Here is a 10,438-nt window from a genome sequence, read left to right as displayed (position 1 = left end):
ATCATGATATGCTGTTCTCGGTATTTTTAAAATATTTTTTACATGCAATTTTGAAATTTTGGTCCCTATAATTACTCTTATAAAATATAGTTAAGTACTTAATTAAGAGATGTAGCAGGTCACAGACAAGAAATGATAATCCACATCATGGCCTAGTGAGGCCACGAGGGCACGGGAACAAAGGCTTGATAAAAGTGAAAGAGAGGGGCTGAAATATGTGAAGATGTCAAAATCTCTCTCTCTCTCCATCAGCCTCCAGTTTTTTTCACTTCAAGCTATCTAGTTGATATATGGTGTTTTCTTTTCACGAGGAAGAGAGCTGTGTTGATTACTTAGTAAAAATGATACAATCTGACTGCTTGGAACAAATTGGTGTTATCATACGCCACGATGACACGCAGTTTTGTTCAGTGAGTGATTTCATCAGGACATGAATTTTTCCTATTGTCGCATGAAAATAAAGTAGCTATAGAGCCGTATTATTCACCATGTCTTGTTTCTTAGGAGCTCAATTTTAACATTCATTATGAAGATCCATCAGCAGGTAAACTTACACTATGACTCTAGAGCTCTCCCTACTTTTCAGTTTTTCGTGATGTATTAGGAGATTTTAGGGGAAGAGATGCTCTTTTCACCAAGTCTGAAGTCTGAACTCTCAACTCTGAAAGGACACAAAGCCTGAAACTGCAGACGCTCGGGCCGAAAAAACCCAATCCAGTACAGAGAGAAGCAATACGCTGCCACCGCCACCGCCGCCGCCGGCTCCTGGCGCCACGCCGCCGCCCATGCTGCGCGTCGTATCCACCCTCCGCCCGCTCCTCCGGAGGCCTCTCCTCCCGGGTCCTAAACATCTCCCCCGTCCCCGCCGGCTGGCGCGGCCGTTCCGCGCCCTCTCTTCCTCAGCACCGCTCGTGGCCTCACCGCCCAGCGTGCCCGGGGTGGATGGGATCACCGAAGAGCACCTCGTGCGGTGCGCGGCCGCAGGGAGGGCGCCGCTGCGGGTGGCCGTGCTGCTGAGCGGCGGGGTCGACAGCAGCGTCGCGCTGCGCCTCCTCCACGCCGCGGGGCACAGCTGCACCGCCTTCTACCTCAAGATCTGGTTCCAGGTCCGTACGCACTGCCCCCTTCGTACTCTCTGCAATGCTACGCCGCGAGCGAGACCCCTTACGAAGCTGAGTGATTAATCTGTAGGAAGATTTCAGGAACTTTTGGTCCGAGTGCCCGTGGGATGACGATCTGAAGTATGCGCAAGCTGTGTGTGACAAGGTATCTTTGAAAATTTTCAGCATGTACATGCTGTTACGTCTAATAGCTTGTATGCAGCATATATAGACTAGTTTTCGCTGCATGAACTGAGTGATATATGGGTTGCTTTTTTGTAGATTGATGTGCCATTGGAGGTTGTACATCTATCTGATGAGTATTGGAACCATGTGGTAAGCTTCATTTCAAACTTTATTCACTTGATCCTTGTATATCTCACTTATGTTTGCTGCATTCTGAGAAACTATCATGGGTTTGATATCTAGGTGTCTCATATTATAAACGAGTACCGCAACGGGCGTACTCCCAACCCTGACGTTCTCTGTAACACGAGAATAAAGTTTGGTATGTCGGTGTACACTTCTGATATGGATATCTGAATGTGCATCAAGGATACAATTATTGATCTTTCTTCATGTACTTGTTCTTTTCACGCATGTTCTGCAGGAGCTTTCTTAGAAGCAATTGAAAACCTGGGATTTGATTTCATAGCTTCTGGACATTATGCACATGTAGTCCACCCATCTGTTCAGGATGTTGAAAGTTCATCAGAGCTCCAACTTTCGAAAGACAAGGTGCTTTGCATTCAAATTAACATAGCTTGCTTGCTTCACTGTTGTTGAATTCGATGTCAGTTAAGCTCTGTTCTTCATCCTAGAAGGAAATTTGGGACACAGAGAGGAAAATCAGATGGTTCTTTTATTTCAATTTTGTTTAGTCAAGATCACCTCAGCCTCTGATCGTTATTTCAGGTCAAGGATCAAACTTATTTCCTCTCACATCTCTCTCAGCCCCAGCTTAGAAGGCTTCTCTTTCCATTGGGTTGTATAACAAAGGTTTGATATTTTTATCAGATAAGGGCAGTTCATTTTGTCAGGAGCTGCACGTGTCTTCTTGTATTTTATAGTCATGTTTCGCAGGATGAAGTGCGCAGTCTGGCTGCTCAGATGGACCTTCCTAACCAAAGTAGAAAGGATTCCCAGGGGATATGTTTTCTTGGAAAGGTAATTGGTTTAAATTAGTTGTCAATAATGGATTTCTTGCGCAAAATATAGTTCTGTTATTTCTCCTTGAGTTGTTTTGTTTTAGCTACAAAAGTCCCGCTTTCCAGGTCAAATTTAGCGAGTTTGTTGAAAGACATATAGGAGAAATGGAGGGTGTACTTATTGAAGCTGAAACTGGAGACTACCTAGGGGCACACCGCGGGTTTTGGTTCTATACAATTGGTCAGAGACAAGGCCTGCGCCTTCCTGGAGGACCTTGGTATGCACCGTCTATATCAATTCTAGCTTTTTTTTTATGGTACAACATGTTCAGCTAAATTAAACGTATATTTTCCACATATTTTGCAATTGAAGGAAAAGCTGTTCTCAGATAGCCTGTTTATTATCCATAAAATTCATCAAATGAATGATCTTTTTGTCTTATGCAGGTATGTGGTTGAGAAAGATGTGAAAAATAATGTGGTTTTTGTATCGAGAAATTATTATTCACTGGATAAGAGGAGGAGAACATTTCGTGTTGGATCCCTAAACTGGTTTGGCAATTTTGGGCCGACAAACAATGAACAGCTCAAATGCAAGGTACCTGAGTACACAGTAGCCTGGGAGTGTAGCATATTGTCGCATTTTATTTCTCGTTGTCGTTTGAATTTGAAGCTCTCACTGGCTGCAAGCCTGCATATTTTTGCAAAATAAATCTTGTCCTGGATGATCAGCCTCTTAAACCACCAGCAACTAGTATGCCTTGACTATCAAAAGGTCTAATTGACTCCTGGTCTGAATTGGTAGAGTAGTTCAATATCATGTCGATGTCAGCAGCTCCTGGCATGAGCTCTTTTCATGCGCTGGGGCAGAACAGTGGCTGATAAATCCTGTTGATATCTGTAACTGATTAGCTCTACCTTAACCAATAATCGTGATTTTGAAATTTCGGTATGATAAGAAACTACAACCGCAATTTCCAACCAATGTCGCATATCTCACTTGATTAAATTATCTTTTATACACTTTATTTGTTGAAAGTTTATCTCGATTGTGGCTTTAGCATGTACATGCTATCGACCATGTGCCCTTTATGCAGATTAATTGATATTCATGCTAATATGAATACATGTTTTACATATCAGGTAAGGCACAGTCCTGAATTTCATGATTGCACCGTCACAAATGAGCAAACTGAAGAAAACGGAGATGTTCTGACAGTGCATCTGTCTGAAGACGATCAAGGTTTAGCAGCCGGTCAGTTTGCAGCGTTCTACCGTGACGGCACATGCCTAGGGTCAGGCATAATCTTGGATTCCTGGGATGAGATGAGCTTCCCTGTCTGCGCAAAGGCATTAGAAACCGCTAGGATGGAGGACAAGTCCAAGCTGGGGAAGCCTGTAAGAATTGTGAACTTGGAACATATGGTGAAGCCAGAACCGGAGCGGGTCAAGGTTGCTTGACAAGACTCGGGCTCTTCCATCCTTCTCCTGATTACATCTGTGAATCCGTGACCCTGCAAAGGTATATGTCGACAATTTTGGCACGCTCCTGTAAATACAAGCACCAGGGAAGTTCCAGAAACCACCGTTATATATGATGGTTGCCCCACTCATGGTCTCCAGGTGGTTCTTGAAAAGGTGGCATCCATTGTCGAGTGTGCTTTTCAGAGGAGAAAAGCTGGCTGTGGATAATCATAAAAGAGGCAGTTGAGCACGACAGTGAGTTTCCGGATCTAAGCAGGAAAGCAAGCAATGGATGTGCACGTTATCTGTTGAACCGAAATGTCTAGATTAAGAGTTAGTTAGGCTTAGTGGTAGTAAGTGGTGACTGTTCGTAGATGATACGCAAACACTAATAAGCCAATAGCTTGTAAATTCTGCTGCTGCTGATGGTTGGCGTTTCTATCATTTGTCGTGTGTGTAATCACGTAGTACATGATGATCGGTTTCTCATTCTTGTCCTACACAAAACCAGGATAGTTTCTTGACGAAGAAATTCCCCCTTTTTTGACAGAATTCTGGGAGGTTGGTTGCGTACTTGCGTAAAATGCGTCATTTCTTCGGTTCTTTTTCCCGGGGCATGCGGCAAATGCGAGATCCTAGATATGAGGCTCGTGCCGGTCGGTGGAATGGAACGCACGTAGTAGCACATGGAGAGAGACGCGATACCGTTCGTCAGTCGCTGGCCTGAATTCACGGATACGAGATTAACAAGTGTATACTTCGCGTGCCACTAGTGCAAGTCAACTGGAGAACATGTTTGAAAAGCAATGCAACGAAAGTTAGCAGCAACTGGCACACGCCGGCTGCTGCGATTGATTGAGTGAGTAGTAAAATGATTAGGTGATGTTTCCCTTCTAGAAGCTTGGACGTTTCACCTTTTAATCCATGTATTTTATCGCGTAGAACACTGTCGATATTGACAAGTTCAGTTGTTTTACATGTACAATTGTACAAACAAAACGAAGATTGCTCATGTTCACCCGTATGGCCGTATGTAACGGTCCATTCTTCCAAAGATCTGATCTAATCCTCCAAAGTTATTGAATAATACCAGGCGTGATCCCCGTGACACCGTTGGCTTACAAGTGTTGACACACTGGCAGCCAGATGTGAAATGAACAGATTCCGTGACAGTCGTGTTTGTGCGGAGGACGTGCGAGCGCCCAGGGACGCACAATGGCCACGGAAACAATAATAAGTGTTGATTGGATCACCGCGTCGGCGAGGTCGCCATCGTTTGGCGTTAGAGATCACAAATCTGCCAAGTTGTCAATCCTAATGGCGCAACGCAACCGAACCCGGTCGCAGGAAGCCGTGGATTTTTCTCCTCTTCTTCCTCGTTTTGTCTGTGGCTATTTTCATTGGAAGCTTCGAGAAAATAAAATCGCAGGAGTTGTTGGCATTACCAAGTTTCCATTACAATCGGCACATACAGAAGATTTGCACATACAAGAAATGGAAAAACTGACCAAATGAAGGGGTCAGAAGTCTTCCCTTACTTTGTCACAAATGAAGAAGTCTCCCATTACATTTTCACCCCAAGTTCTGAACTGAAGAACATCTCAAGAACACAAACTTCCCCAACTAGTACTGTAAAGAGATGGAAAAAACTGACCAAATGAAGGGGTCAGAAGTCTTCCATTACTTTCTCACAAATGAAGAAGTCTACCAACCTCAAGTTCTGAACTGAAGAACATCTCAAGAACACAAACTTCTTCCCCAACTATTACTGTACATGATTCTGTCTGTACACGGAGCAGCAAATTCTCTTGGACTACATCTGATCCGCAAACTAGATTTCTCACGACCTCTCACAAAAACTACCCATTTGGTCAGCTTATTACCCGACTTTCTCCAAGTTCCCCCCAAAGATGAGAAGAAAACTAACTACGTATGCAGGCAAAGGAAAGTACTCTATGCAAAAGATCCAGGACGAGCACAGCCGACGCGCAAAGGCACTGTGCCTGAAGCACACATGTACCTATATGAGAAACTGAAGAAGGATCTGTGTGGCCGCACATGCTTAGCGCAGGGCGCGGGCGAGGCCGGCGAAGATGCGGGAGAGGCCGAGGCGGAGGCGGGCGACGGCGCCGTGGGAGTATGGCGCGCACTCCCGGCAGAGCGTCTCCATGGTCTCGACGAAGAGGCTGAGGCTCCGCACCGGCGGCACGTAGAGCGTGAGCGGCGCCGCCGAGAAGGCCATCGCCATCAGCAGCTGCAGCATCGCCAGCGCCCCTCTCTCTTCTTCTCGATCCCTTCCTGGCTCAGATCCAGCTCGCGACTCCTGCTGCCACGGCCGATCGAGCAGCAGCTACCAAGATGAACAGAGGCTGTGTGAGGCGGTGGCGGTCTGCGACGGCGCGGCGGGTTCTTGTGGTGGTCGCGCGGCAAAGGCCTGCGGCTTGCGGCGTGGGGAAGAGGGGAAAGTGGCGGCCGGTTCTGGCTGGGTTTGTGAGCGAGGCTTGTCTTTCTTGGGCTCGGGCTATATAGCCAGGTCCAGGTGCATTGGGAATATGGGATGGATGGATAACTTGATAAGATCGACGTTCGTACTAGGTGTTATACGTGACAGTTTGCTTGACGTGGGAGACTCGGGCTCGGCACGCCGCGCATACGGTGCTGGGCATTGGCACGTACTGCCATTTGCCACGCCGTGACAGGGGGCCTGTGCCGGTGTGTGCGCCCTTCATTCTTTTTTAGAGGCGAGAACATTTTCAGCAGGCGCGCTATATAGACCGCGCTGCAAAAAAATGGTCGGTATGCAGCGCGCGGGAGGAATTCGGGCGCTCCAGCAGGCGCGGTAAACGGCGCGGCGCTGAAAAAAAATTTAGGCGTGCGGTGTTTTGCACAATCCGGAGCGCATATGTGACGCGTCGGCTACCATGCGCGAAAAGCCAACCGCAGGAAATCCCCCCGCGCCCTCATTTCCCCACCGACCGCCGCGAAATCCAGCCGCCGCCGGTCGATTCCGCCGCCGCCTCGCCCGCTCCCCTCCCTGCAGCGGCGGGCGCTCCGCCGCTCTGTGACGCCCGCGCCGCCGCCAGCGACGAGCAGTAGTCGGCGCTCCTCCTCCGCCTCCTCCTTCCCGCGCCGCCGCCGCCATGTCGTCATCGTCTTCGAGCTTGCTAACAACATGACGCGAGCATGGTGCTCGCCGATTTGCTCGCAAGGTATGCACCTCCACCGGTCGGCCTCTATCCGCCAATTATCTATAATAGTTAGTTGTAGTTAAGTAATTTTATATGTATGTTTGTAGAGTTCATCATAGGATTCATCGGATGACGAGTATGACCAAGAGGAAGAGGAGAACATATCGCTACTATTAGCATACCGCGTCGTTAAGAAGCCAAAATTTGGTGGATCGGTGTTCGGTAGACAGAAGTTGTGGAGAGAAAGGATTGAAGGGCATGAGAAGTTGATGTGGTCGTATTTCAATGAGAATCCGATATTTCCCGAAAGCTATCTTCGGCGGCGTTTCCGGATGAGTCTCAACTTGTTCAAGCACATCGCAACGGAGGTGACCAAGTATGATCGCTTCTTTGAGCAAAGGAAGAATGCCGCCGGAGAACTTGGTCATAGCACATATCAAAAGGTGACCGCCGCCTTGCGTATGTTGGCATATGGTATACCGGCGGATCGCGGATCTTATTGACGATCATTTGGCCATGAGAGAGAGCACTTCTATCTTGTGTGTGAAGCGCTTTGTCGTTGCAATTGTCAATGTCTTTGGATCCACATACTTGAGAGCCCCCAATGCTCAAGACACAGCAAGGCTTTTGGAGATCAACGCCAACCGGGGGTTTCCCGGCATGCTTGATTCCATTGATTGTATGCATTGGAGTTGGAAGAATTGTCCGGCGGCATGGCATGGACAATTCAAAGGGTACAAGAAGGATGCCACCATAGTCCTTGAAGCGGTGGCCGACCAACAGACTTGGATATGGCATGCTTTTTTTGGAATGCCCGGGTCTTGCAATGACATCAATGTTCTTCAACGGTCACCACTAATGACAAGACTTGCAATGCGGGAAGGTCTATTGGTGGAGTTTGAAGTAAATGGCCACAAGTACAACTATGGCTACTTCCTCGCCGACGGCATATATCCAAGGTGGCAAACATTTGTGAAGCCGATTATTCAACCAAGAGGTAAGAAGCAAATCCAATTCCATAATGCATAAGCGGCGGCTAGGAAAGATGTAGAGAGAGCATTTGGGATTTTGCAAGCCCAATTTGCCATTGTTAGAGGACCGGCTAAATTTTGGGACCAAGAATGCCTTTGGTATATCATGACCGCGTGTGTCATCATGCATAACATGATTATAGAGGATGATCGCGGGAAAGATGTGGATCATACCCACTACGACTTGATGGGGGTTCCCGTGCAAGTGAGGAGGTCCGCACATAGGATTGCCCGGTTCATTGCCTCATACCATGCCATTCGGTGCAACGACACACATGATGAGCTTCAAAAAGATCTCATGGAAGAATGGTGGTATTGGAATGGACAACAGTAGTTGCATACTTGTTGTATTTGTTTGAAAATTATGTGTTGTACTATCTCAAAACTATGTTGTATTGTTGTATGTTCGACGTGTTGTATTTGGTGTGAACAATGTATTGTATTCGGATGGTATATTTTATTTGTGAATTTTATATGGTTGTTTGATCTTGTTCGATGTTGTGTTTGTTTGTTGTTCCGCGCGCTGCAAAATAGAGCGTCCATCGGAGGTGCTTTGGAAATGGAAAATAGTTCTCTCTCTCCATGAGCAGATTGTATCCATTGGGCAAATATAGGTTCGATCAAGATTTGTTTTTCTGGAGAAAGAAAGGACGGGGGGGCGACCATGCATGGCACTTCTCGACCGTGTCTCCGAGCGGTTGTTCGTATTTCATTTTCTTCAAAAAGATGCACTAAGTTACAACTCCTATATGAACTACTGGGAAGATCATAGCGGAGAAGTCGAGACCTAACAAAATAAGTAAACCATCAAAGCAGCTACAATGAGTAAGGAAGTTAGCAACACCACTTAACTCATGCTGGCTTGCTTCCAGAGAAAGGAAATCAGAATTCCTTCCTCCCCTCTCTCAGTATTGGAAGAGAATGAAACAACAGTAAGCGATCCGAATAGTCCTTTTGGTTTGCGCGCCAACACGCGCTGCAAAATGGAGCATCCGGCGGGGGAAAAATCGCTCCGGCGCGCGTCATCAGTTTACAGCGTGGCGGCAGCGTGGTATAGCGCGCCGATTTATACCGCGCCTGTTGGAGATGCTCTAATAGTACGATAAGAGCATCTCTAACGGTTACCGTAAAAGTAGGACGACCAGTCTGAAATAGTGAACTCGTGTTTACGGGTCAAAAAATTACTAGTACAGAACATAGCACGCAAACCGAACCTGTAGAACATGTTGTTTTACATGTTCAGTTTGCTCTGTTCTGCGCCAGCAGCATCCACCTGTAAACCAGTTTTTTCATAGATTTTATATCCAAAATGATCCGCGTCGTTAGTAACTGATATGTGCCTTTTTCGAACCAAGCTCGCAAATTAGCGGTTATTTTACAATTTACGCACTTTTACAGTAATTATTGAGCATCTATGAGCTGATTCTTTTCAAAACTTGACTTTTGTCTATCTTAAACTATTATAAATATTTTAAGAAGTTAAAGGGTTGCCGTTTCTATACATACCCTTGTATATATATACTTTTTGACAAATTCTTTTGGCCTTTGTCATGTATATTTCAACCAGATTGAACGGTATTATATCGATCGTAAAATGAAAATCTAACTACGCCATATAGCCATGTGCAATTAATGGGATGAATAACTTTATAAGATCGTTGATCGATGTACGTGCTATATGTCTAGGGATGGGCGCGCCGCGCATACTCGCACTGGCACGTAGCACATTTGCCAAGGTGTGCCAGGGTCTGTGATGGTGTGTGTGAACTCCAGAGTTTTTAGAGTCGAGAATAGTTCAGAATGTGCCGGAAATGTATGGTGATGGAGTATACTTATGTATCTGGATAAGTGTAAAGTTATCGGTGCCGTTAAAGAAAAGTCGTAAAGTTATCCAAACTTTGTGGTTTGGTCATGTCTCATGTGGATGATGAGGTGGCTCTCAATCTTGGCCATCGGTGTACCCGACAATACTTCTCTCTCAAGGTTTTGTGGATGTGGTCTTCTTCACCTTCGTTGGAGCGTGATAGACCAGCTAGCTTGGTGGAGCGATGATCGTTGTTTCTGTTGTTGGTGCTATTTTGTGATATGGGATGTGTTGACATCAAATAATTGGTGTTGCTGTGCTGAGTTGTTGTTCGGGTGGGCTCGACCCTATTTGTATTATCTTTTTGCAGATTTTTCTCAAACTAACTGAACGCCTTCTTCTTAACTAATGGATAAGTCAAACTTTTTGCATTTGTTTTTTTCTAATCAAGGCATCAAGCGAGGCACGGTACTACTTTGATTAGTGGGTGGGTTGCGGTATGTATGTTTTTGGTGACATGAGCGCATCCGATGGCCAGTTCAGAACGGGGCGATTTTTCCAGGAGTCGCAGTAAACAAGCAACCAGAAAAATGCTAAGTACTATGAAAATCTCTCTCACCCAAGACTGTGATTAAAGTAACATGGGTCCTCGTCCTTGGTTAGTTGTTGAACGAATATGTTATTATGTTAAGCAGTACGTACG

At 46.0% G+C, this 10,438-nt stretch overlaps 2 protein-coding genes across 3 annotated transcripts; one reads left to right on the top strand and one right to left on the bottom strand.

Annotated features, from left to right (window-relative positions):
* Positions 1–679: 679 nt before the first annotated feature.
* Positions 680–4,285, top strand: LOC127296930 (uncharacterized). 2 transcript variants are annotated; one of them, XR_007848795.2, is made up of 11 exons: positions 680–1,106; positions 1,192–1,266; positions 1,383–1,436; positions 1,530–1,608; positions 1,711–1,838; positions 2,016–2,099; positions 2,184–2,267; positions 2,375–2,526; positions 2,696–2,846; positions 3,392–3,770; positions 3,872–4,285. XR_007848795.2 is itself a non-coding variant. In XM_051327179.2 (10 exons), exons 1-10 carry the CDS (start codon positions 786–788, stop codon positions 3,707–3,709), a joined length of 1,446 nt encoding a protein of 481 aa, XP_051183139.1. In that variant the 5' UTR covers positions 680–785; the 3' UTR covers positions 3,710–4,285. The 2 variants fall into 2 exon arrangements, 1 of the variants encoding a protein (XP_051183139.1); XM_051327179.2 differs by having other exon boundaries at positions 3,392–4,285.
* Positions 4,286–5,120: 835 nt separating this feature from the next.
* LOC127296935 (uncharacterized) lies at positions 5,121–6,228 on the bottom strand. The gene has a single exon (XM_051327184.2). It carries the CDS (start codon positions 5,973–5,975, stop codon positions 5,775–5,777), a length of 201 nt encoding a protein of 66 aa, XP_051183144.1. The 5' UTR covers positions 5,976–6,228; the 3' UTR covers positions 5,121–5,774.
* Between the last annotated feature and the right edge of the window lie 4,210 nt (positions 6,229–10,438).

This window comes from Lolium perenne, chromosome 4 (assembly GCF_019359855.2).
Source record: "Lolium perenne isolate Kyuss_39 chromosome 4, Kyuss_2.0, whole genome shotgun sequence".
NCBI lineage: Eukaryota > Viridiplantae > Streptophyta > Magnoliopsida > Poales > Poaceae > Lolium > Lolium perenne.
The sequence above is the reverse complement of the archived record's forward strand: the minus strand, read 5'-3'. Positions and strand labels throughout refer to the sequence as shown.

What these genes read in the sequence shown, in the direction of transcription:
- LOC127296935 (XM_051327184.2), bottom strand. Translation starts at nt 5,975, where the DNA reads ATGCTGCAGCTGCTGATGGCGATGGCCTTCTCGGCGGCGCCGCTCACG.
- LOC127296930 (XM_051327179.2), top strand. Translation starts at nt 786, where the DNA reads ATGCTGCGCGTCGTATCCACCCTCCGCCCGCTCCTCCGGAGGCCTCTC. An exon ending in ACCTCAAGATCTGGTTCCAG is followed by an intron (nt 1,107 to 1,191) that starts GTCCGTACGCAC and finishes ATTAATCTGTAG; the next exon opens with GAAGATTTCAGGAACTTTTG. An exon ending in GGATATGTTTTCTTGGAAAG is followed by an intron (nt 2,268 to 2,374) that starts GTAATTGGTTTA and finishes CCCGCTTTCCAG; the next exon opens with GTCAAATTTAGCGAGTTTGT.